This window comes from Planococcus citri, chromosome 5 (assembly GCF_950023065.1).
Source record: "Planococcus citri chromosome 5, ihPlaCitr1.1, whole genome shotgun sequence".
Classification (NCBI taxonomy): domain Eukaryota; kingdom Metazoa; phylum Arthropoda; class Insecta; order Hemiptera; family Pseudococcidae; genus Planococcus; species Planococcus citri.
Window position 1 is genome coordinate 41,076,448 of NC_088681.1, and position 26,503 is coordinate 41,102,950.

Sequence of the window (26,503 nt, forward strand, 5' to 3'; positions counted from 1 at the left end):
TAAATCATGCGGGTGGAAAATGAAAATAATTTCGTGCGGAAAAAAAACATGGTTTGGTTGTAGGATCATTAAGATGTTTGCACAATTGTTTCTATCGTTTTTGGCGATTCTGATTCGTAAAAACTTCGAGTTCATTTGTTTAGCTGAAACAGTAATCGTTTAGAATTTTTTCGCGATATTCAGAACACAAGTAAATCGTTCGTCGTGAAACCCGTATTATCGTACGAGAGGTAAAAATCAAGGAATCTTCGAAAACTTGAGATGAATTCGAACAGGAGCATAATTTGGAATATTTTCATCATCATCATTATCAGCACAATTCATTGTGGTAAGAATGAATATGCATATCACTTAAATTGAGCCATGAAATAAATTATTTGATTTCAATCTTCTCGCTCAGAAAAGATCATTCGGTCTAACTACACATTTCACGTTAAAATTATTAAATGGAACAAATTTTGAAAAAAACAAAACGATGGTGTTGTGGAAGAAGGGCCAAACTGTTTTTTCCACGATTTTTTTCGCTCAGGGGAACAGTGCTATAACGGCCAGAGTTGGACAGATAAAAAGGGCCAAACTGTTTCAGAGCCAAGCTTCATCATTCAGTTTAGCTGTGAGACAGTTTGGTCCTTTTTATCTGTCCAACTCTGGCTGTTATAGCACTGTTTCTCTGAGCGAAAAAAATCTTGGAAAAAACAGTTTGGCCCTTCTTCCACAACACCATCGAAAATATGTACTTAAAACTTCTAAAAAATTGAAAATAGGGCATTTCAAACTACGTCATCCAAGTCACGTGATAACGAACTGGTGTGTAAACCAAGTCGAATAATATACAGTACTGAATGGAGAATCGTATTGTTCTCGCTGTTTACTGAAATTACTCAAAATGTTCAACGAACACATTGATATTTTAATACTGCAAAATGTTCGTAGTTTTATCCTCTTTACATTGATTTTTTCCTGAAAGCTCTACCTTTTACCGTTCAAAAGTTCTTGAAGTTAAAAGTTGCGAAAACAAGGCAAAAACCAGCTGCAGGCGGCAAGTAATGAACTCTTTCGGCAACTTTAACCTACAAGAATTTTTGAACGGTTAAGGGTAGAGCTTTCGGGGAAGAATCAAATTAAAGAGGATAAAATTACGAACATTTTGATGTATTAAAATACCTATGAGTTCGATGAAAATGTAGAGTAATTTTAGTTCAAAGTTCAACACTTGCCACCCGCAGCTGGTTTTAGCCTTGTTTTCGCAACTTTAAATTACGAAAACTTTTGAACGGTAAAAGGTAGAGCTTTCGGGAAAAACTCAATTTAAAGAGCATAAAACTACAAACATTTTGCTATTTTTGCTGTATTAAAATATCAATGTGTTCGTTGAAAATTTTGAGTAATTTTATTTTAAACAGCGAGCACAATACCTAGTACATTTCGCATCGTTTGCACACCATTTCGATTATCAGACGGGTGTGACGTCACTTTATTGAAAAATTGAAAAGATGGTGAAAATGGAAATATGAATTATCTAATTCGAAAAAATGATGAAAGCATTTTAAATAAATGTTTAATTTGATTTTATGGTTTTTAACAGCTTGGAAATTAAATTGATATGCACATATTTACAAAATCTGCCGTTTTTCAAAATGTATCTTGCCATAAAAATTGCTTTAAAACGTTTCAAGAATTTTACTTTCTCAACCCGAATAATAAATTCAATACTTTATATCTCCGTCAAAAAATTGTTTTCATACTTAGGTTTTTGAAGGGGGAGGAGGGTTGAAAGTTTTAAAAATTGGTAAAGATAATGATGGATGGCCCATAGAGCTCAAAAATTTATGCAACTTTCTCAAAAAAATTGAAAACATGTTTTTTGGAAATTTTTGGCTAAGCTTAAGTACTTAGATCCTAAAAGATCAAAATTTTCGAAAAAATTTAAATTTTAAGCAACGTACGTTGAAAGACATGGGAATGATAATTTTTGATTCTCAAGCCTCAAAGGGATTATTTCATTTCCCTTACCGCGAAAACACCCGCGTCGTCAAGCAGGGAAACGACGATCAGCGCCTCTACAGGGACCGTTTGGAAAAACTTTTCACGAAATTTTACGTGATTCCCCTTACCGCTGTGACCTTCAGTTGTGCATCTTCATTGTACATGTATAGGTCCCTGGTAGGATAATTCATTATTTTATAAATTATTTCCAAGTCGCTGATTTTCATTTTTTTTTTTAATCCCTAAAAATTTGATCCCTCCACTGTGAAAAGGAGTCATGCCAGAAACGCCACCACCCCCCCCCATTTGAGAAAATATATAAAAATCCTATTATTTTCAAACAATTTTTATTTCTGCATCAGAATTCTGAACAATTACCTTGAATTTCCTTTACAAGGAATCTAAAGCCGGATTAAAATAAAATTATTCCGGGTCAGAATCTTTTCTGAATAACTCTTCTTTCAAGAAAAAAACCTCCTTTGGCCCTCCAAACATACCTATAGAAGCCTTGTATAAACTTCCCTTCCCCGTTGAAAAAAAAATGAAAAATGTAAAAATGTTTTGAAAATTTTTCATATTCCAAGTTGAAATAAGTAAGTAAAGTCAATAAAGAAAAATTTCAAAATTTTGCAATTTTTAGCAAATGTTTCGAAAATGAGGTCACCTAAAAAAAAGCTAATGACATTTTGACGAGTAAAAATAATTGGATTTTTCTAAGAAATTAATAGGTACCTACTTACACTCAATAATATTTCAGCAGTGAGCTGATTTTTATTTTTTTTCAATGAAACTACATAAGACCCTTCACCTGAAAAGTTTCAGTATCCACGAACAAAATTCTACGAATTTGAATGTTGAATTAAGTATGAAAGTTATCAAAATATTTTGCTGAAATATCGCCTCCTCCTCCCCCCCCCCAAACGAGAAATCCTCATAAGAATTTGATTTTTTATCTCAAATTAGGTACTCGTACATATACACGTTCAACAACTCTATTAAAATTAACTTTTTATGCTCAGCTTTAGGCCAACCATACGAACCTGTAGTTTACTTCGATGCTCCCGAGTCTCACTATTTCGCATTCCAAGAGGTGAAATACGACTCCATTAACGAACATTACGTAGTGAGAACGGCTAAAGAAGATGAAGTAATATCCATAGCCTGTCCCAGTCAGAATGGAGATCATTCGCTCATAATTCAAGAATCAGTATTCCACAAAGCAGCCGTTCTCCCTGTATGCACAAATCTCGTCAAATCGCAAACTTTTCTCTCAGATACTCAGGAGGGATTCAGCGCTGTTGGATATTTGGTAAGATTTTTATCATTAAAATTGGTACGTATATTCCGCTTTAAATTATTGAACATTTTCGTCAAATCGACAGATTCATACACCAAAAGTGGGATGGACTCATCACTTTAAAAATATTCCTGAGGTAAGAGGAAATCTTGCTCTTTTAAGATCTCTTTCTTCTCTTTCCCGACAACATAAATGCATTCTTTCATAAGTTGGATTTCCTTACATGTAGAGACATATGGTCGTTGGAGTAATTTATTTCAAATTCGACGAATATTTCAAAAGAGTTAAATCTATTTGGTACGTCATTGTTGGGGGTAAATATTTGAACCTAAAGCTGAGTCGTGAAGAAGATGAAATCTGGAAATACGAAAAGAATGAAGATATTTACCGTTACGATTTAGACCCCTTGTACAAGCAAGTACGTGAATCGATATTTTTTTGGGGGTATATCTTCGAAGCGTTCTAAAATATTGTGATGTTTTTACTAGGATGGCTGCCCATTTGTCAAAGTACCACTAGCTCCTGAAGAAGATTTCCTCTTTGATAATTGGAAATCAGCAACACGGCAGAATGTCTTGACTGCTCCAATGTGGCGTGATTTAGAAGATCAATGGCAAGCTTTGGAAATATTTATACGAAAAGTAGCCCGAGTAAGTACTCGTACCTATGCAAATTTCAAATTATTACTTTTCTGTTTTACGTTTAAAATTCGTATGCACTATGCGGGCAACGAAATAGACCTACCTAATACATTTTTGATGATTTTTTTCCCTCTCAATTGAAATAATTTGTAGATCGTCAATTCAGTCACAGTGACCACCGGGATAAGCGGAAGGATAATGAAGCGACCCTACCAACTGGATAATTCTTCTCCGAAATACGTATATTTGGAAAACGAAAATTACCCCATACCCAAGTATTTTTGGAAATCAGTTACTATGCAGTTTTCCGACGATAAACGAGATTACAGCTACGGAATCTTGTTCATCATGCATAATTTGAATTTGTCAGATCCTAATTCCGAATCAGATGATGGGAGAAGAATCTGTTTAAATTACGATATCGCCGAATTGGGGTGGACATTTTTAGGAAAAGTCCAGCTTAAAAGTCCCATGTACGGTTGCTTGTTGAATAACAAAGCTACGTCACGTTTTGGTGAGAAAGTGATAGGAGAATTTGAAGATTTCAATTTGAATTTGCTATCGATGATAGAGTTTGATGATGATGAGAAAAGTATGGTTAAACAAGTGAACGTTGTTGCGAAAATTCAGCAGATGGAAAAGGAAACTGAAAAAATGTGATATTCTTGAATCATTTTTAATCATGATCCGATAGGTAGTTTAATTCCCATCATTGATGTAAATTTTGAACATTTTTACTCATTGTCATAATTATTAGCCTATTTTTACGAAATTTTAAAATGTAATTTTATAAATAAGTATACCTATTTTTGAATTATTTAAAAATCTTTGAGAAAAATTTAGTAACTCGCACTTTTCATGCGATAGGTACCTACATGTACAGAGAAAACCAAATTTCAACTTGTATCCTTTATTTTGGATTTAAACCGAATCCCAATGGTGAATATATTTTGAAAATATTTGTCTAAATTGATCGAAAGGTCACAAATACATGTATATCTGAGTTGGTATGAGCTGAATTTCATTTTCACCTAGACTTACTATGTTATTTCGAGAACTCGAGAATCCAAAAGGACTTTCGAATCTTTAAAAATTCGCCAAAACTCGATTAATGAATTCCATAACCAAAAATTTCAAACTTTTAAGCCAGTTTGCTCATTTTTTTCATGAGAAATGGGCTATTGAAGTTTTGAAAATTCGCCAAAAATCGATAAATGAAAATCAGCACTTGAAGTTTTTGCTGGATGGGGTATTTTGGAGTCCCTTCTCGATTCCCCATTGCTCATGGTGCAGTAGTTTTTGCGTCGGTTGGAATACTTAATACTTCTCTTATAAGGGGTGGACTTCGATTTTTAGGGTCCTGAATTCGGGTAAAGGAAGTGCAAACATCAAGAGATCAAAATTTAAAAAAATTATTTTTCTAAGAATAATTGTGTTGTTACTGCAAGTCCAAAATTTGAAACAAAATTAGAGGAATTTTTAAACCACCATTTTTAAATTTTTAAAAGAGCCAATTACAACCCCCAACATTTTAAAAAAAATTCCCCAAAAAGCTTCCTCGAAAATAGAGAAAAAATTCCCCAAAATACTTCCTCGAAAAAAGAGAATATTTTCTTCTTTTTTCGAGGAAGCTTTTTGGAGATTTTTTTCTAATGTTGGGGGTTGTAATTGGCCCTTTTAAAAATTTAAAAATGGTGGTTTAAAAATTTCACAAATTTTGTTTCAAATTTTAGACTTGCAGTAACAACACAATTAATCTGAGAAAAATGATTTTTTTAAATTTTGTAGATAGATAACTTTTTTGGTTGCGAGGAGGAGGGGAAGGAGGAGGAGGTATTTCAGATAAAAATGAATATTTTTTTCATTGTCTGCAAAAAAAAAAAGGGCAGTTTTTGTTAAAGGCTTCCAAATCGACTTGTATGTAAATTGCCACAAATGATTCGAGGACACATTAACCAATTTTCAAATTTACCTTTACCTCAAGATTTTAACTTTTTGTACAAATCGATAGGGTTTCCCCTATTTTCAAATAATTATCTATGCCAGAAATCGAGAAATGAACTTTACTTGACCAGCTCAAAATTTGGTTCTGAGATATAGGTAGATGATATAGTCTTTGAATGAGCCAAACAGCTCGATTAATGTGTACATGTGGAGAGGTTCTTTTGGAAGATATTATCCATTTTACTGGATAGATACTTTCGACGTTTATTTTAAAATAATTGATCTCATTCTCTCTCTGTACCTTCAAAAGCATAACACAAAACACAAAAACCGATAACTTGAGCCACACATCAACGATCTGGGTAACCGATGGGCGAAATACAGAAGAAGATAAGCTGACATTTACATAAATTACATCCAAGTTTATGAATTGAAAGATTACATTTTTCAATTCATCAGTAAGTACGTCGAACCAATCGATAAAAATGAGTTAACTATAAGTAATTAAATTTTTGTAATAGTTCATTTTTAAATTCGAACAGATAAAAACATACGGGAGGTGTGAGAAATAAAATTAATGTACATAACGCTTATCATAATGATTTCTTACCTACCGAATACGTTTTATCATTTAATTATCAAAGCTTTCGCGAGTTAACATACTTATTGCGTATCGATAAAAATCGATGTACCTATAAAGAGAAAATTATTATCGGGAATTTTTTCATACTCATCACTCATATTTTCATTGTCAATGACGTGATGCGTTTGTCGGTTCAAAACACATTTGATTTTCCACAAAGTGCATGTTTTTCAATCAGTAATTTCCGCGAAACGGTGTCTCGGACGTTATTTGTGTAATTTTAAGTAGTGATCGTTTTAAAAATATTTTTACAAAGCGTGCCCGTTTAGTTCATTTTAATCGAGAATTTTATTCTATTATTTAGACCGAGAAGAAGATTTAAAGAATCGAGGTAAAAATATCAGTCTCCAGTAATCACCACGTTTCATTGTCTAGATCAACAAGTATGAAATGTACTCAGATTCGAGGTAGGTACCTACAAGTAGTTTTACATCAATTTTCAATCCTCCAGTAAAAATAATACCTATAAATTTATTAAAATAGATAACTTTCAACATGAGACTCCACAGATGCATTTTTTGGTCAATTCTACAAATTCTAACACCTTTGGTCCTGTCATTGAAAATTGAATTGAACGAGCCACAAAGAAATAGCGCGTATATTCAAGGAGATTATATGATAGGAGCTCTATTTTCGGTCCATGAGAATCCACTTCTAGTAAAAAACGATCACTACAACCCATTAGCTTGCGGAGATGTACTCGAATATCGAGGCATACAGAGAGTAGAAGCAGCCTTATTTGCAGTCGAATCGATAAATAAGTACGCAAGTTATGAGAGTCATTTCTGGTTCGCAAACATTTAAGGAAATGAACCAAATTATATATTTGGGTGATTTATGTTCATAGGGATCGTTCCTTATTGCCAGGAATCACACTGGGAATAAATATAAAAGATGACTGCGAAAGTGAATCAATTGCTGTACATCAAGTAATGGATATCCTACAAAAATCTGACCAATCAAATAATCCCAAGGTACCTACTAATAATTATATCATTACATTTGTAAATAAATTATTTTTCCAAATATGAAGATATTTTGATTCCATCATCGAATATTTTCAACAGGAGACAAATCTTCGAGCGAATGTGAACTCTCATACAAACGAAACGTCCCTTCTGCTGAGTATTTTAGGACCAGGGACATCCTCATTAACAGCAACGGTTCAAAATTATATGAAAGTATTCAAAATATTTCAAATCGGATACGCAGCAACATCCGAAGAAATTATGAACGCTTTGAATTATTACCATTTCATCAGCGTAGTACCATCAGATTACTATCAAAGCTACGTCGTAGCCAAAATATTGAAAAAAAATAAATGGAATTACGTTTCGGTTGCTTACAGCACTGGTAAGATGAGAAAAAATCCATACTTTTGCTGAATTAAATACATAAACTTCGAATTTAACTAAGCGAAGTTATTTTTTTAAAGGAACTTATGGCAGAATGGGGTTACATTATTTGGAAAATTTCACTCTCCAATTGGGTATTTGTATCGCTGCCAGAGAAGAACTTTTCATCACAAATTCCATCGACGATAATAATCAAGCTTTCAAGAACCTGGCTCGCGATAAAGTCAAAGTAATTGTATGTTTTTGCGAAAAGTTCGCTGTGAGAAATCTTCTACAATCAATCAGAAGTCTCGGCTTAGCTGGACAATATCTGATCATTGGAACGTGAGTAAATTTATTCCCAAATCGAAGAAATGATTCCTTCATGTATGCCAAAAGCTTGATAAATTTTACAGAGATGGTTGGTCTTCAAATTACGAAGTAGTGAAGGGATACGAAGAAGAAGCTGTGGGCAGTTTATCAGTTGGTATAAGAACATACCCTTTACCAGAATTCGACCAATATTATACGAAGAAAAATTTCCTCAATAATCAAATAAATCCTTGGTTCGAAGAATTTTGGCAGCTGAAATTCAATTGCACTATTAAGAAAGGGAACGAAAGTACAGATAAAGCTCCATGCTCAGGTATACCTAGACTAATATTACTTACTAAATGAGAAGAAAATGTTTTTCAATTCTAAAAAATTGGTTAATTATTCAGAAAATCAAAGCCTAAAACAGGATTATGTACCAGATTCGAGCATATACCACATAATTGAAGCAATTTATGCATTAGCTCGCACCTTACATACGTACGCTTGCGATAATAAAACGGATTGTTCAAAATTGAATTCGGTCAATTCATCTATTCTATTGGTAAGTAGAAATAAAATCAGAATTTTAAAAATAACTCATCGATTCGATTCTGAACTTGATTTTTTCTTTCAATAGACAGCATTTCTCCAATCAGGATTAAAATTTAACGGGCAACATATCAATATTACAGACTGGGGAACACCTAGAGTCACTAAGTAAGTAAACAATAAATGAACCTAGAATAAAAATGGAATTTCAAGACACATACCAATCCAAATCTATCAGGTCACCAGGCACCATAAAATGAAAAAAATCCTGCTCTCTCCATAAATCACCTATCAAGAAATTCGTGAAAAATTGTCACAAAGGTGGATAATCTATATACATGAAATTGAAAAATCTTGCCACAATCATAATGAAAGTAATCTGATGTATTTTTCGTGATCGCTTACTCCTCCAAAATTGAGAAGTGCCTACAAAATTCCAATCTCTAGAGATTTACGAATATACCTAACCTACATCTAAATCTTCCAACTTATGAAAAATTGCGCCACAAATCCGCTTGAAATAGTTTGGAAATTCATTGAACATTAGAAAATATTTCTCAAATGGTCCAAAGACTAAAACTATCTAATTTAAAATGGATATATAATATCTAAGATTAGCAAAACATAAATTTAGAAAAATTAAAAAACAATCTCAAACTTTGAAAAATGAATTTGAAATCAAAATTTTGCCAAAAATTTAGGCCATGTACTATTTCCGAAAAAATATTTTAGAAAATGTAAGCCATCATTTATAGAGTTCAGAAACCATAAACAAAATCAAAAATTAGTTATACAGAAAACCTCATAAACCTTCACTCATAAAATCAAAAATATTGTTGCATATTTTTCATTATTTTTCAATGATTTTTGAACCAATTTTTCCAACTTGCAATAAATTATAGAAAATTTTGCTGATTGTCATTTTGTGCAATTTTCAAAATATTCAAATAATTTGTACATTGTTATTCAATGATTTTTTTTTTGTAAATTCAGCTTATTTTTTAATAATTTTTGGAAATTTTTACACCATACGTATTTTACCTTTTGCATGAATTTTTGTCATTTAACGTTAATATTACACATTTCAGTAGATTTTATTGTGCAAATTTTGATGTTTATCATTATTTTTACATCATTTTCAAAGGAGACTTTATCAAATTGAGGAAAGTTTTGCATCATTTTACATAATTTTTTCTCAATTTTTACCTCAATTTTATCAACTTTTTGGTACTTTGAAGTTATTTTTCTTCACTTGACGTTATGAAGTTTTTTTTTACAATTTTGAACTTAAGTTCACTATCTTCAGCTATTTTTTCGTCATATCCAAAAAAAGTTGAAGAATTTTTCATTTCCGGTTTCTTTTTTCATCTTAGGAAATTTCTTCGATCTCTTTAGCAAAAATTGTATAATTTTTCCTTAATTTTTAACGAGTTTTTATTAATCTCAGTTTCACTAATTTTTTTGGTTAAATATTCCTGAAGCAAAAGCAAAATGAAATATCGAGAATATAATTCAGTTTTTCAAAAACTAACAGATTGCAAATAGTTTCTGAACACCCCAAAATATTATTCATCGCTAAAAACATTCAAAAATTGTTAAACAATAATGATCCATTTCTTTTACAGTTATAGCATATATAATTTTCAAAAAACACCCAACGGGACGTACCATTACACAAAAGTAGGCCAATACGACGACTATGAATACCAATCACACCACTCTAGGCTTGAATTACCAAAATCAGGCGATTTTCAATTCAACAAAGCGTTACTACAATTCCCCAGAGGTAACAAAACTGTAATATCGAGTTGTTCGGAACTTTGCCCACCTGGATTTGTACAAGTAAGTACGATTTTAAAGTTGATAGTACGTTAGAGGGAGAAAAAAAAATTTCGACGAGTTTGAGTTTTGGGAGGATATAACAATTCAAATCTGTCGGCATCTTTTTTCCTCCCTCTTCAGGTTAAATTTTCCTTAATCGAGGGAGAAAAACGTATAATTATTTGAACACTTGATCAAACAACACTGATAACTTTTCCAGAAAAAAGACATCGGACAAGAACGTCAATGCTGCTGGGCCTGTATTTCTTGCGAGCTAGGAAAATATCAAGTAAATGACACCCATTGTGATGACTGTTCCCAAGATACGTGGCCAAATGAGAATCGAACTCGTAAGATACACTTTTCTGAAAAACACACCAATAATTTTACGCCATCAACTAGGTATATTTAAAAAATAAAAATTGTTAATTTTCATACGTATAGAATGCGAACCAGTTCCTTTACAACATATCGACTACGGTCGCCCAAAAGCGCAAATTCTGATGTCGATGTCAACGCTGGGATTAATCTCAACACTGTGCACAGCATTTGTATTCGTTAAAAACAGTGATACTCCAGTGGTGAAATCATCTACTAGAGAGCTATGTTATATGATACTGATAGGAATGATCATGGCTCATTGTGTAACTTTTGCAGTGGTAGCCCAACCAACCGAAATAACTTGCGCAATTAGCAGGATCACTCTACCAGTCAGCTTTTCCATAATTTATGGAGCTTTACTGGTTAAAACCAATCGTATAGCTCGCCTGCTTAGCTTATCAAAGAGGAAATTTCCAAACTTGTATCCCAGGTTTATGACTTTAAAGGCTCAGGTTTGTTTATCTAACAATAAACTGATTCTTATTTATTATGCCTATGAACTTTAAAGAAATTAAAATCATGTTTCTTATTCAAACAGATCATCATGGTATCGATATTAATCGCAGCTGAAACATTGATCTCCGTCACAACTCTATTCACAGAACCTCCGACACCGACCCAAATCTATAAAATAATCGAAAACGAGCGAAAAGGTTGGCTCATTTGTCCCAACAACAAGGAAACCATTTTGACATCGTTTTCATTGGTGGTATTTCTAGTCATAATGTGCACTTTTTACGCCTTCAAGACGAGACACCTTCCGCAATGTTTCAACGAAGCTAAATACATTGGGTTTTCTATGTATGCAACTTGTATCACTTGGGTAGCCTTTGGATGGATTCATTATGAAAATGTGAATAATTATCAAGTAAATAGAATCCCATTGCTTTGATTAAGTAAATATGTTTTTAGCAGGTAAACAGTAATTAATTAATGAAATTGTCGTTACAATCAACAGGTGATTACGTCGTGTGTCTGGGCGACGACAAATGCGCTGATTATTTTACTATTTTTATTTCTACCCAAACTGTACATAATTTTGTATACGCCGGAGCAAAATGCCAGAATATATTTTGCAACCACTAAAGGCATAAGATTCATGATTGGAAAAGAAGATAGTCTTCGAATAAGCAGTGCAAGGTGAGAATAATCAATTTAAAAACGTAAAAAAACTGAAAGTGCGTCTAAAAATACATGAACAAGCAAAATTTCAGATATTGAATTTAATTTTTAGATTTTTGAAAAGTATAAGAATCACTTCCTAAGAAAAATCAAAATATGATCAAATTGAAATAGAGAGGAGCTTATTTCTGCAAAAGAGCCAGTTGAACTTTTGGGGATTCAATCAAATCTTCATTTTTTGATGGAAAATGTAAATTTCAATGTTCGAAAAATATACCAAATTTTTTTAAATGAAATACACTTGATGATAATGTATTTTTGGGTACATTTCATTTTCAATTATGTCTTATGTTTGGTCTAAAAAGATGTCTGTTAGTTCTGATACCTTTCTTGTACGTACCTACAGTATAATGAGCTGAACAGATACTTATTAAAAAAATCATGGAAATAATTTTGTAGCAGGTGATTTTAAGCTAATTTATGATCAATAAAAATTGTTTCAGGTCAACACTAGAGCAAAATTCCATTTTGAAACTGCCAGCAGATAAAAGTACATGTAATTGCAATGGTCAATTAAGTATAGGCAACTAATAACTGAAGAGCACGGCCATTTTGTTAAATGTATAGTGGACACAAGACCACAACTATGAATCTTGATTATTTCAATGAAATATATTTATCATTAAATTGAACTGAGAAAGCTGTAAACAATGCAGCATTAAGAAGTTACTTAAGAGTATAAGACACATGCTCATGTAGGTAAATAATTGTACAAAATTAATAATAAGTACCCCATGTAAACTAATTAGAAATTTATATGTATGCATAATTATTATCTACCTACTTCTGAAAAACACTGCCACAATATTATATTGAAGTAATTTAGAAAACATTTTTATATAATTGTCTAGACAAAATTATTGAACTCCAAACTTCTAAAATGAGTGTTTTATTCTTTTTTCACTGATAATTTAATCGAAATTTCAAGGCATTCAATTCGAAATTTGGATGATTACGCTAAGTTACCGATAATTCAAAACTATTATTTTTAAGAAGAAGAAAAATCATTGAAGTCGGTCATAAAGATCTTCGTGGGTGGTGTCACATTATTTTACATATAATGTACCTACATTAAGGGATAAATATGGCCCATTGAACATGTTGAACGAGAGGCTGCCAAATTAGCTTATGACTTTTACTGTTCATTAATCGTTACGAAAACTCGGGCAAATGCAAGCGCTGATGATCTTAATTTGACAAAGACCACAACAACACAATCAACCCAAAAAAATTACAACAAATTAAAATGACAGCAATAAAAAAAGAGAAAAAAGAGAAAAAAATCATATCTACTGTGAAATTTTGACCACGTCTCGATTTTTGAATAATTGTCAAATAAGACATCTTCGCTGAATAAGAGTTTCGATTACAACGACAACGAGTAGGTACTGCAAGAAATTTTCATCACAAATTTCGAATTTTGAATCAATTTTCATGAAAACCACGCAAACAAATTTGTTCCAAGTTTAGCCAGTCTGGAGATAGAAGCCATCAAAGCTCGACAGTTTAGCACGAAATCATCAATCCCCTCTCCCCCTTCAATGATTAAAGCGGAAATGATCGTGATTATATTTTACACTTGACTAGATTCTATGAAATTGAACCAATGGAAATTTTTCCACTTTTGCTCAACCTAAAAATTTCCAATTCACCCGAAATGAAAAAATTTTCAAATGGAACCCATGCTTAAAATTTCAGGACGTCTTGAAGAATTTTTCAAGCGAAAATCACAACTTTTTCACTACCATTTAAAAACATTTTCAGACATCCCTCCCCCCCATTTTTCCTTTTTTTTGAAGTCATTCAGAAAACTTCACCTTTGAACATTGATGTGACATTTTTCAATTGCGAAGCAATCACTAATACCGACGGAATTGAGTGCAGAAGTTCTTCAAAATTCATATCAATTCAAGAGGTACAAAAACAACAATACATACTCGTAGTACCTATTATTTTTTATGTCAGAAGTTCATCGATATTTTCTAAATTTAAAATGTGATTTTCTAATAATTTTAGGAAAGAATCTCGAATATTTATAATTTAAAAAACTATATTCAAGATCATTTTTGATGTGAAAAGTTCCTTTTTTTTAGCACTGGCATTTTTAAATTAAACAATTAATTTTTCAGAAATGTATATTCTGGAGTAGGAAAAAAATTGGTCACAGCAATTTGGGAAATGTGGGGTTCAAGAAGTGAAACGACGTTATCTATGAGAAAAATCATAAAGGAAAGAGTTCCAGACGCAGGTATTCAGGCAGAATTACCAAAAATCACAACTTTTTTAATACTTTCACTACCTGTCAAGATTCCCTGTTTGACAAATCTTCAGAATTTCAAGTCTTTAATCATGGATGGCAAAAAAAAGGAACGAAATGTTGTTTTTTAAGACGTTAAGTCATTCTTCGATGGGTTCTGAATCTTCAAAAATGAGAAAGAAGAACTTGATCTGTCAATTTCATTTATTAAGTTGGTTTTGAAAATCTACATAATTACCTAAGTTGAGAAAATCCTCAATTTTCAGACTGAAAGAAGATTCAAATTCAATAATACCCACAGCAAACATCATAATATAATTTTGTAGCACAATTTCTTGCAAGAAAATTTTTTTAAAACTGAAAAATTTGGAGAAAATGTAGGAAAAATTCTCAAAGCTTAGTTGAAAATCATTTTTGAATTCTGATTTTTTTTTCGAAAAGTTTTTCATCATAACCAATAACCTTGACCAATTGACCAACCGTAGCGTATTTTGACGTTCAGTCAACTGTTCTCTCGTCCTCCCCCCTCCCATTCAACCCGACCTCTCCTCAACAATTCAACCCCCCCCCCCAATACACTTCACTAACTCTAAGTAAGTACATATTAAAATCAATAAACATTTCTTTCGTTTTTTTCTTAAAAAAATAGAGCCAAGATTTTGAATAAATAATGTTTGAAAATTAAAAAAATAACTTTAATAGCAACCAAAATCCTGAAAAAGTAGCCAAAAATTAGTTTCGAATGAAGAATGAAAAAAAAATCCCTGAGCCACGTTCAAAATCCTCAATTTATTGCTAACTTAGAATTCGAAATTTCAAAATTCTCAATCGCTATGTTACGTTCCTGACAGGGGCGATATCACTTGGCAATGGGGAATATGAATTCTCTGAAAAGTCAAAACTGTACTAAATAAAATAATTTCACAATTTTTGAGAATTAATTTTTCAAAAATTAAAGCTCAACTTGATAACTATAAGCTTAATTTTTGAATCCCTTGAATAAAAAAAGTTCCGTTCTCTGTCGGAAGGTGAATAACGACGAGACGTACTCAAGGGATCAACGTTAATAAGACCTATCTATCTGTCACGAAACTCAATAGTTATTACTTTACAGGTGGGTGAACGAAAATTACGTGTATTTTTCTCGTATTTAATCCCTAGATCGTTTGTTTTTTGGCATCAATTATTTCTAAATTACGAGTCGCGGTACGTGTACATGAAAACCGTATAATTCAATTTCATCGTGATAGGTATACCTATCTGTTACATAATGTAGGTACTCTACACGATTAGGTTAGGTTAAGTGTACAACATCAAATACGCTGGTACATACAAAAGAAGATCATCACGTTTAATTACCAAATGGATAACGTGAAAACTAAGCAAAAAAGTACCACAACCTTTAATTATAATTTTCCCGCCGTCGTCGTTCATTATCGCATGCGAGTACGTATGTGTGCGCGAGTAACCAGTTCCATAATGACCAAGTAACAGCTTTACATACGGTTATAATACCTACTAATATTAAGACGTATGAAAATATTTGTATCAAGTTCTGCAGCATATAGCCAGACACCCGCCACTTTAGCACACTTTCGCGGATCTAAGTATACGAATCTAATAAGTTTCGAGCGCACATTTTTTTCATTTGAGAGATTCATTCAATTTTTTTTGTTCCGAATGATTTAATATAGTGCGTTGCCGAGGGTGATTTTTGTCATAAAAATGTACAGTTTATTAAACGTGTGTATGGACGGGGTGGTGGAATAAGCACCTATAGTTGACCTGTGCGAATTAAAACTTTGATACGGTGGGTAGGTAAGTGAGAACTTGTTTATTTTTTATTATAAACAGGCGAATTGCAATGCATATAAATTTGCAGCTTTATTTATAGTGAGATTATTTCAGTTATTATTGATGTTACCTAATTATAAAATTAAATTCGACCACGTGCTGATAACTAAATTGATCAATTTTCTGTAGCCTATTATCATTCAAATATGGTCATTAATATATTTTCAAAATTACTAACTCAGCTATTTTGTCTTCAGTTCATTTGAATTGTTTTGAAATCAATTAATTAGTATCATTAATTCATTAAATGAGGATGTCATTTCATTATTGTCATTCATATCCCAATTTCAATGACGTTGAAAGAAGCTCATGATAACGTTGTTACCACGATCACTTCTCTGCTCTAGTTATTATTATGTAGATAGGTCTGGTAGGTATTTTACTCCGGGCATATTTTATTTGATCGTGTGATATAGGTAAGTATTTTGATTTGAAATCTTTTCACATAATTTTGTTACGGATTTTTAACGCGATAGCGGACTTCACAGAAACTTCAAACCGTTTACCGTCATTTACCGTCAGAAAGTCAGTACCATGTCAAAAATTTATTCGCTCGGTTACAAATTACCTTTACCTTAATTACATAATATCATTCATTTCATCGAAACAAAAAACAAACCAGCCTACATTTATTGCAACCTTGAACTACCTTATATTTTCAAATCTCATTTGGGAAGTGATACCTATACAGCTGAGGTTACCATAACAACTCGATGTCAATGTTTTCTTCTCCACATTCAAAAATTTCGGTAATTGAAGCAGGTGTCTCAGTGGCAATTTGTATAGATATAGTTAAAATTTTTAATTTTTTTTATTTTATTTTTTTTAGAACCTCGTGATGGATTCAACAACATGACACAACATGCGTCAATTTTTATCTCACTGGTGTTACTCTTCTTTCAAATAATCCAATGCAGAGGTTCTCTCAAAGTACCAGGGATCGGAGAGAAGCAAAAAAGGAGCGGATTTATCGAAGGAGATTTCATCATAGGAGCTTTATTCCCGGTACACGAGCAACCACTTCTGAAAGCTGGTGGAACAGATCCTTTGAAATGTGGCGAAATTCGTGAACGTTTTGGAATTCAGAGAATCGAGGCTGCTTTTTTCGCCATCGAGTCTATCAATAAGTGAGTTGACTTGCGTATAGAGGCCTAAGAACGTGATTAATGATTCACCGTCATTTTTATATGTTTATGTTTTTATTGATTGGCCCACGGCTAAAAACCTGTTCGGTCAGCTTAAAAAAAAACAGGTATCAGGTACCGAGCTTGGTTATTATTTGATCGGTTGGGATTTATTTGCGTATAATTTTTAAAAATCGGTACGAGTATTTCGAGATGTCAGATTGGGCAATTTTTAATCAATTACAAAAAAAATACTATTACCACAGGATACATCCGAAAGAAGGCTCGTAATCTATCTACGCGTACAAATTGGACGTATTATTAAATTTACACTTTATAGCACTATCCAAAATATACCAAACGATATATATCACACGATTACTTTGATTTTTTTTCATGTAAGTCAAAAATTCAGAGACTCATCGAAAAGGTCTCAGGGGGCTTTTTGGAGTCATTTTACCGCAAAAATAAGTCATTTCGGTTTTTTGAAATTTGCAACAATCACCAATAAATTTGGCACCACTGTATTCCAAAATATTTCCCTTTATGTAGAAATTATACTTTTCGATATTTTATATGCATAACAAATGTGAATTCAAAACACACATTTACCATAAAATAAGCTATTTTCAAATTTCTTACTACCCAAAATAACCCTTTGATTCCTAGAATTTTTTTCCTTAAAAATTACGTACCCCCCCCCCCCAAAAAAAACACACATCTTAAGCTGTCTTGCTTGGAAATAGTCCCACATGAAGAACTCGATAAACAGACTGAGAATAAGCCACAACTCGATTAATTTCCATGCCTCCTGGAGGAATTCAAAAAATCTGCAGAAGAGATAGAAAACACACTGGAGGCTTCAGAATGGTTTGAAAAGGTGACATTTGAGGAGAGGAGGGGGTTATTATGGATTAGTTTCAAGACTAATTTTCATCACTTTGATTGCAACACTTAAAAAAAAAACACACTTCACCAAAGTAATCAATTTTGGGCTTAAAAAATTCACCGAAAATCGAAAAATCAATCTGGGCAGCTGAAATTTTGTTTATGAAGGTTTCAGGCCATAATTATTGAAATCGCATTTACCAAGTTCTAATCACATGAAAGTTATTAAAGGCTAAAAGTACGATAAAAAAATCCAATAAAATGTCAGTTAAATCGAATGAAGGCCAGAAAAATTGTTTGAAACTTGACCAAAAAAAAAGGGGGGGAAACACAAATAAATGCAAAAAACTGCATAAAAGTCGATCAAAACGAAGAAAAAAAAACACAGAAAAACTACATAAAAATCAAAACGAAGAAAAAAAACAAAATTTTAAAAAAACATTCAAAATTTTAATAAGTAGAAATTAGTATCAGTCAAAATATTAATTTTTGAATATTTCAAAACTCGTATCAGTTACTTATACGTATATTCTTCGAATGTTTTTAACCATTTTTACTACATTTTATAGGCACTTATGACTAATTTCAACAATAAATTGGTTCAAAAATGTTTCAAATATCTAAACAACTTTTACATCATTTAGAGCTATTTTGAGCAATTTTAAAAATGATTTTATGGATATTTTTGAGAATTTTTACATCACTTATTTCAACATCTTTCAAGACATTTAGAGGACATACTGTGGTATTTTGTCAATTTTTACATTATCTACTTAATTTTAACCATATGTAGGAACCTACTTATAAAATACCGATTTTAACAATAATGACAATACATTTTACGACTAATTTATGGTGTTTCGTTTCCGTATAATCTCTTTGGCTTTTTAAAAATATATATAATTTGCATTTTTAATGTTGAAATTTGATCATGAAAATTACCTTTACAGTGATACGAACATACTTCCTAAAATACCGTTGGGAATTCACATCAGAGATGGATGTTCCAGCGAATCTGTGGTACTTCACCAAACCATTAAACTCATAGAGGAACCAACACCCGAAACAAAAGAACAAACAAGATTATTGGTAAGGCATTCCAATTTCCAAATACTCGTAGTTACCTACCTAGTGCCCACCTATCAAGAAATCGCTGAAAAACTCGAAACAGCATTATACAAGCATTTTTTTTTTTTTTTTTTTTTTTTTTTAAGAAGGCAGATTTTGGACTTAAGTTATCTTAATTTGCCAGGATTGAAAAAAAATGTTATACAGATTTTTTTGTTGAAAAATTGAACGTCAGAAAAACAACATTTCAATTCCTCTTTCAGGGACTATGTTCTGCAAAAAACGACGACGACGGCGAATCACCACTAATCGGTGTTATTGGTCCTTCCACCACAAGCACAACGATAATCGTACAAAATCTTCTAAAATTATTTCAAATCCCTCAAGTTGGGTATTCAGCAACATCACGTACCTTAACAGATACCCGACTCCACAACTACCTCCTTCGAATGGTACCTGAAGATGAACATCAAGTGATAATCATGTTTAAATTACTAAAGAAGTTCAACTGGACTTATATTTCCTTAGCTTATAATGATGGTAAGAATTTCATGAAGCAGTCTTATTCAATCATATGAGTCAGATAAAATTCCTTTTTGAAAATTGTTTCAATTTAGACGAATACGGTCGAAGTGGAGCAAGCATAGTGCAAGAGCGTGCTTCTTCTTATAACGTTTGTATCTCTAGAACAGCGGAGCTGGCAAAATCCTACGACGAAGAGAAATACGACGAATCGTTACAACAATTATCTATCGATAATAAAGCCAAAGTGGTAATTTGTTTTTGTTCGTCAAACGTCATTAAAAATTTATTAAAATCTATCAAAAGGAATGGTCTAACAGGGAGATTTTTAATAATTGGAAGGTACGAGTAAACTTATTGAAATGATTTCGGAAATTTACACGATTGGATTAAGCGAACAATTTCTAATTTTTTTTAGCGATGCTTGGCCTTCGAGAAACAGCATAGTAGAAAATTACGAAGAACAAGCAGTAGGTAGTCTTACTCTAGAAATAAAGTCCACTCCTATACAAGAATTCAATGATTATTATTTTGGAAAGAATTTAACGAATAATCATAGAAATCCTTGGTTTAGAGAGTTCTGGGAGTATAGATTCGATTGTACACTTGGGCCAACCTCAAATACAAATTTAACTCGATGTACAGGTAGGTAATAAAATCTCATTTTTTTGTGAGGATGAATAAGTAGGTACCATTCCGTACTTACTTAATACTTATTAGAACTGACGTGAGAAAGAAAATGAAAAAAACGTTTGTAATTTAAATTGAAGGTGAAGAAAATTTGAGTGAAGACGACGAGCAAGATACAAAAATTCCTTACATAATCAAATCTATTTATGCAATGGCACATGGCTTGGATAAAATGATTGCTGACGTATGCAAAAATTATACACTCTGTGACGATTTGTATCCATTTAATTCATCAAATTACATGGTAAATTACTCGAAATTATTCAGCTGATATACGTAAGCTAATTAATTTTCAAGAAATCAATTAATTCAATTTTTATCCATAGGAATATCTGAAGAAAACTAATTTCTTGTATGAAGACGAACCAGTAAATTTCACTCGCATAAATGGCCCCTGGCGTATTAGGTAAGCATGAATATTCTCTCAAGGATGTTAGGTGTGCATATTAAAATAATCTTCCGACCATACTTCGAATTCATTATCATAATGCATGTACGCAGTTACAATATTTATAATTTCCAAAAACTGGAAGATGATACCTACAAATATGTAAAAATTGGCGAATACGATGGTAATTATGATGAATTGCAAGATTCCGAGTATGACGAAGATTTTTTCGATTACTTAAAATTATATGGAGATTTACAATTTTCTGGAGGTTCAACAGAAATTAAATCAGTTTGTTCGGATCCCTGCCTACCAGGTCAAATTAAAGTACGTCAGTACCTACAACTATCACAATAAGATCCGCGTATATTGGGAATAGTAATTAATGTAGATATTTTACTTATAGTTAATTAGTTCGATAGAACAAAAATGTTGTTGGAAATGCATCCAATGTCCTACAGGAGAATATCAACTCAATGAAACTGGCTGTACAAAATGTCCTTCTGGAGAATGGCCAAATGACACCCAGACAGGTACCTACGCCATTTTTGTAGATTTTTCATCGTGGAGAGTATGCCACTATGCCTACATTATAAGCATACAAATACGAGAAAATGTTCCTAATATTCTAACATTAACAGGATGTGTTAAAGTGGATCTAACGTATACTCAATGGTTGGATATCCAGTCAATTGTATCGTTGATTATTTCATTCATTGGAATCACCCTTACAATAGCCACCGCTATTATTTTCGTTAAATACAGAGAGACTCCAGTGGTGAAATCGTCAACAAGAGAGCTTTGCTACATGATGCTGATTGGAATGGTCTGCGCACATTGCATTTCTTTCGCTGTAATAACTAAACCGACTTTGATCTCATGCACTATTGCAAGAACTGTTCCACCAATCACGTTTGCAACAATTTACGCCGCATTACTGGTGAAAACTAATCGTATTGCACGTATATTGGCAATATCCAAGAAGAAATTTCCTAATCTAAATCCTAGATTTATGTCATTAAAAGCTCAGGTTGGTGTTGGTAATTTTCTCAACCTAATTTACGAATTCGCAAACAAATATGTATTGATGAACTTTTCACATTCCGCAGATTATAATCACATCGATTCTCATAGCTATACAGACAGTCATTTGTTTGGCTATGTTAATAAAAGAACGATCATCACCAGAAATTATACACATAGAAGAGGGAAATCAATTATTCATTTATCTAGTCTGCCCTCTAAGTGGTCAAGCTATCTTGATACCATTTTCATTTGTAGCATTTTTGATAATCATGTGCACTTTGTACGCTGTAAAGACGAGAAACCTTCCACATAATTTCAACGAAGCGAAATTTATCGGGTTTTCTATGTACGTCACGTGTATCACATGGGTTGCCTTTGGATTAGTCTATTACGGGAGCGATTTACAAGTATTATCACATCTTTAATTAAACAAATTGCGATAGTTATTATATTTGCGCTAGATTGAGTAGAAACTCTTTTTCACAGGTAATTACAACTTGCATATGCGCTTCAACGAACGCCCTTGTCATTTTGATATTCTTATTTTTCCCAAAGCTGTACATAATATTGTGCGCACCTGAGAAAAATACAAGAGCGAATTTCACAACTTCTAAAGGAATCAGATGTATAATTGGAAAAGAGGATAGCAGTCAGATTGGAAACAAGGGGTAGAAATTTTGCTGATGCAGTAGTTTCCAAAAGGTAAGCGTGTTGGGACGAAGATTATATTAGAATTGTTTTGTCATTTCAGGAACCTGATGGAAACCAATTTCAAATATATTCCGGATTTTAATTCTCATGAAAGGAAGTCCATATCAGAACACTCGGAAACCAATTCTCGGGGAAGAAAGTCAACTGCCATCTCAAGCATCTCATCCAAGATCTGATCAGTGATCACTGATCACCCTGCTAATTCTTATTCACGGATGATGAGCAATGCATTCTTATGAAATCTAATGCTTATGGTTACGGTTTTTGTCGTTTATATAGGTACCTAGAAGACGTTGATATAAGTAGTGAAAGTGATAATATAGATGTTTAAAGAACTCACCGATCATTATTACATGTAGTGATTATACATATTATTCATCTTCAGTGGATTCAAACCAAATCAGCATCCCTTTTGAAGCATTTGTAACGCGAAAGATAACGATCAACAGCCCAGCACATCAATCAGACGATTAGATGAAAATGAAACAGTCTAATCACTTCAATCTCGACACCATTAGATTCAAAAACAAGAAAACAATCAGGAACACTGAACATGACCTGTGAGAGCAAACAAAAAGGAAGTGTGAGTGATAAAAAAAAAATAAAAAAGTGCAACTACATAGACTAGTGCAAAAAAAAGCGCAAAAAAAACAAAACAAACACCCGAAACACCGAATAACGGTAATTACCAAAATTACAGACAGCGGAGTGCGGGGAGTGGGAGGTTTGAACTTTCAGTTTCATTCATCCAGTTTTTCAAACTAATCAGTACTTGAAAAGCCGAAAGAAAGCTGCAAAAGCAAAACTTCAAAACTCAACTCAAGATTCTGATCTATTGAGCTTGAACTTCAAGATTTGAATACTTCGTGTTTGTATAATAGTAAAAAATAAAAGATGGATGATGAAGCTGAAACGTACAAATTATGGAGAATCAGAAAAACAGTCATGCAGGTAAATTTGTTGACTACTTTTCATCTAACACCATTGAACAAAAAATGATAACACAATATTTTCGCATGTAATTTTCAGTTATGTCACGACAGAGGCTATCTGGTAACACAAGATGAATTGGATCAAACACTCGAACAATTCAAGGAGCAATTTGGCGATAAACCAAGGTATATATTCAAAATTTAATATCAACTTTTGCGTCTTCTACCAGTAGTTTGATTGTTTTATCTTTTCTATTGCAGCGAAAAACGTCCAGCTCGAGGTGATTTAATTGTACTGGTAGCTCACAACGATGATCCTACAGGTATAACTTTTCACCATTGTGTTTGAATACGTGTTTCGTCCTCCGTGGTGATGTTTTACTCACGAATTCGTTTCTTTCTCAGATCAGATGTTCGTATTTTTTCCCGATGATGAGAAAATCGGTATCAAAACTATAAAAACATACTGTCAGCGGATGCAGGAAGAGAATATTCACAGGGCCATTATCGTCGTACAGCAAGGAATGACTCCTTCTGCTAAACAAGTATGTAATTCAAGTTTAGGTGTGAACGATTTCAATTTTATTGTTTCATATTTGAAATATTTTTCAGTCGCTCGTCGATATGGCACCGAAATATATTCTCGAGCATTTCTTAGAATCGGAATTATTGATTAATATCACCGAACATGAACTTGTGCCAGAACATATAGTATTGACTCCAGATGAAAAACAAGAATTATTAACTAGATAGTGAGTAGAACATTTATATAATTGGTATTTTCACGTTAATGGTAGTATATGTACTGAACACTTGAAATTTCATTTTCGTTTTAGTAAACTGAAAGAAAATCAATTAATGAGAATACAAGCTGGTGATCCCGTAGCGAGGTATTTCGGACTGAAACGTGGTCAAGTACGTTATACAATTTTTGATTTTTTTCATCAATCATATCTCATACGATGTGAATATAACTCGAGTTTTTCTTCTAGGTTGTGAAAATTGTCAGATTATCCGTCACTGCTGGTCGTTATATTTCCTACAGGCTTGTGTGTTGAAATAATTGCGAATACAAGCAAATTAAGATAAATATTTTTACGAGTTGTTTCCTTTTTTTTAAAAATAAAGTGATTTTTGTACAAAAGAAAAAAGAGAAAGTGTGATTGATTTAAAAATAAGGATTTATTAGTTCGATAAGATATAAAAACAAGTACAAAGTTCAAGTTCAGCTAGATGAAGGTCATCGTAGCATTTCATGAGTAATACAATAATGATAAAACAATAACAAAAAGAAAAATTGAAGAATTCAACATACCGAATAAAAAGCTACTTTATTATAACCAGGTATTCCCAGGAACTGAAAAGGCAAAATACAAGACACTAAATATATCCTTATTTTGTAAATCCAAGTCAACTACAAAAAAAAAAAAAAGAAAAGAAAAGAAAAACAAAACTAGCTAGAAATACCAGATTGATACTCAATAGGAATACTTTTACATGGTAAATAAAAATTAACACTCCTTGTTAACAAACTCACACCTGAAGTTACTACATATCGACAATTGACCGTGAAAAAGTCTTTTGATAGCAAATTTAGGCAGTGAATTCTAAAAATACACGAGTTTAAATCTAATTTGATATACTGAACAATCACTCCTAAAATTTACTTAAACTTTCGATCAAAAATACGAGCACACGAACTTCCAGGATTAATAAAATATCTTTCAATAAGCTTTTTAGAAGGCAGTAAAGGATCGTCACTCATCTGTAAAACATGTCACAAAATTAGTAAAATTCAGAAAATACAAATTGCATTTGATGAGTTGAAATAATCATTACTTGTTCATGATATAACGGTAACAACTTCTCAAAAATTTTCACACCAGCAAGGGCGTCTAACGCAGCATATCTAGCTGTGTCTTCATCCAATTCGCGAGAATTCCATTTGTAAAATAATACGTTATCCTTATCTAACTCGAAGTGCAACAAGGATTTTGTAAGTTCTTTCAAAGATTCGCTTCGACTGAACACGTTACAACTTCTTGATAGATACCGAATATCTAATCGTCCAACTACTTGGCAGTTTTGAAATTTATGGTGTAACACTTTACCATCATTGAAAATACCAACACCCACTTTGATGATTTTTCGATCGCTCAAGAAGTCCTGAAATAGAAAACAATAATTCAATACTCGATATATCGTCGATGTAGCCAAATCTTGATTCGTACCAATAAAGAAGGAGGTAATTCTGTCATATAACATGTACGTATCAATACGCAGAAGCCATCGACTGTAGCGATTTGTAGGAGAGAAACGTCGGGCTGTTGATTCTTCTTCGTCGTAGGAATCCATTCGCAATCCATTCCCACGACAGGGTAATGTTTACATCTTCTGCAAATGAAAAAAATCCAATAATAGTCTCAAATTTGAAGAATGAAAAGAATCTTTAAAGAAAAATAGAAAAAGAAAAACTTACTTGTATATTTCATTGATAGCTTCGTCTATCTCATCAGGTTCGTGTATAATTCGTAATTCGGTTATTGTACAGTGTGAACTGGGATGATTGTTTTTATAACCACTGAATGAGTAATTTCTATTCATAATTAATTTTTTTCAGGTAATTTTCATAACTTATTAGAATTAGAAATTGAAAAAGATTTTGCAATTATTTGGCAGTTTTGAGGAAGATGTTTTTATGAAAACAAACATGAGATGTTGAGATTTTGCAAATCCTGGATAGAGAAAATAGGAAGAGTGATTTTTGGTAGGTTATAGCACTGCTACCAATAAACAAACCCTAAATTTCCCGCTTCGTGTTTTCAGTTTTTTCTTTTTTTTTCAATAATTTTTTATAACTTGAAAATTTGAGTTTTCAAATTCTGCGGTATGCAGATTGTGTTTGATGAACCGAAATTTAAATTTTAAATTTTTCTTCATCCTCTGTTCT

The 26,503-nt window shown here is 32.5% G+C and overlaps 6 protein-coding genes across 11 annotated transcripts in view; 4 read left to right on the plus strand and 2 right to left on the minus strand.

Moving 5' to 3' along the window:
- Window positions 1-23,205, minus strand: part of LOC135846901 (splicing factor YJU2) — a 74,174-nt gene extending 50,969 nt beyond the window's left edge. The window contains exon 1 of one of the 2 annotated variants that reach the window (XM_065366260.1): window positions 22,962-23,205. The gene's annotated coding sequence lies outside the window, so the exon portion shown is untranslated. The remainder of the gene's footprint in view (window positions 1-22,961) is intronic. The other variant, XM_065366257.1, reaches the window with a different exon arrangement.
- Window positions 130-4,932, plus strand: LOC135847288 (uncharacterized). Its single transcript, XM_065366754.1, has 6 exons — window positions 130-328; window positions 3,006-3,295; window positions 3,369-3,419; window positions 3,513-3,701; window positions 3,772-3,933; window positions 4,078-4,932. Exons 1-6 carry the CDS (start codon window positions 262-264, stop codon window positions 4,582-4,584), a joined length of 1,266 nt encoding a protein of 421 aa, XP_065222826.1. The 5' UTR covers window positions 130-261; the 3' UTR covers window positions 4,585-4,932.
- Window positions 6,585-12,939, plus strand: LOC135846910 (metabotropic glutamate receptor 5-like). 3 transcript variants are annotated; one of them, XM_065366274.1, is made up of 14 exons: window positions 6,585-6,918; window positions 7,021-7,272; window positions 7,359-7,485; window positions 7,579-7,864; window positions 7,947-8,190; window positions 8,262-8,491; window positions 8,568-8,722; window positions 8,798-8,877; window positions 10,335-10,551; window positions 10,751-10,880; window positions 10,975-11,363; window positions 11,450-11,764; window positions 11,870-12,051; window positions 12,537-12,939. In XM_065366274.1, the coding sequence occupies exons 1-14, from the start codon at window positions 6,902-6,904 to the stop codon at window positions 12,622-12,624; spliced, it is 2,712 nt and encodes a 903-aa protein (XP_065222346.1). In that variant the 5' UTR covers window positions 6,585-6,901; the 3' UTR covers window positions 12,625-12,939. The 3 variants fall into 3 exon arrangements, with proteins under 3 accessions (XP_065222346.1, XP_065222345.1, XP_065222344.1); XM_065366273.1 differs by having other exon boundaries at window positions 6,587-6,918; window positions 6,995-7,272; window positions 11,450-11,779; XM_065366272.1 differs by having other exon boundaries at window positions 6,587-6,918; window positions 11,450-11,779.
- Window positions 15,840-22,956, plus strand: LOC135846897 (metabotropic glutamate receptor 1-like). 3 transcript variants are annotated; one of them, XM_065366250.1, is made up of 14 exons: window positions 15,840-16,168; window positions 17,034-17,331; window positions 19,167-19,305; window positions 19,548-19,824; window positions 19,902-20,148; window positions 20,225-20,451; window positions 20,577-20,740; window positions 20,823-20,902; window positions 20,998-21,211; window positions 21,291-21,417; window positions 21,526-21,914; window positions 21,994-22,317; window positions 22,397-22,578; window positions 22,662-22,956. In XM_065366250.1, the coding sequence occupies exons 2-14, from the start codon at window positions 17,057-17,059 to the stop codon at window positions 22,795-22,797; spliced, it is 2,781 nt and encodes a 926-aa protein (XP_065222322.1). In that variant the 5' UTR covers window positions 15,840-16,168; window positions 17,034-17,056; the 3' UTR covers window positions 22,798-22,956. The 3 variants fall into 3 exon arrangements, with proteins under 3 accessions (XP_065222322.1, XP_065222324.1, XP_065222323.1); XM_065366252.1 differs by having other exon boundaries at window positions 15,840-16,160; XM_065366251.1 differs by lacking the exon at window positions 15,840-16,168 and adding an exon at window positions 16,471-16,953.
- Window positions 23,206-23,364: 159 nt separating the features above from the next.
- Rpb5 (DNA-directed RNA polymerases I, II, and III subunit Rpb5) lies at window positions 23,365-25,720 on the plus strand. Its single transcript, XM_065366265.1, has 7 exons — window positions 23,365-23,572; window positions 23,651-23,739; window positions 23,815-23,876; window positions 23,959-24,098; window positions 24,166-24,305; window positions 24,390-24,468; window positions 24,546-25,720. The coding sequence occupies exons 1-7, from the start codon at window positions 23,516-23,518 to the stop codon at window positions 24,609-24,611; spliced, it is 633 nt and encodes a 210-aa protein (XP_065222337.1). The 5' UTR covers window positions 23,365-23,515; the 3' UTR covers window positions 24,612-25,720.
- On the minus strand, window positions 24,717-26,262 carry LOC135846905 (exonuclease 3'-5' domain-containing protein 2-like). Its single transcript, XM_065366264.1, has 4 exons — window positions 26,033-26,262; window positions 25,785-25,947; window positions 25,393-25,719; window positions 24,717-25,318 (listed from the first exon to the last, which is right to left on the minus strand). The coding sequence occupies exons 1-4, from the start codon at window positions 26,155-26,157 to the stop codon at window positions 25,217-25,219; spliced, it is 717 nt and encodes a 238-aa protein (XP_065222336.1). The 5' UTR covers window positions 26,158-26,262; the 3' UTR covers window positions 24,717-25,216.
- Between the last annotated feature and the right edge of the window lie 241 nt (window positions 26,263-26,503).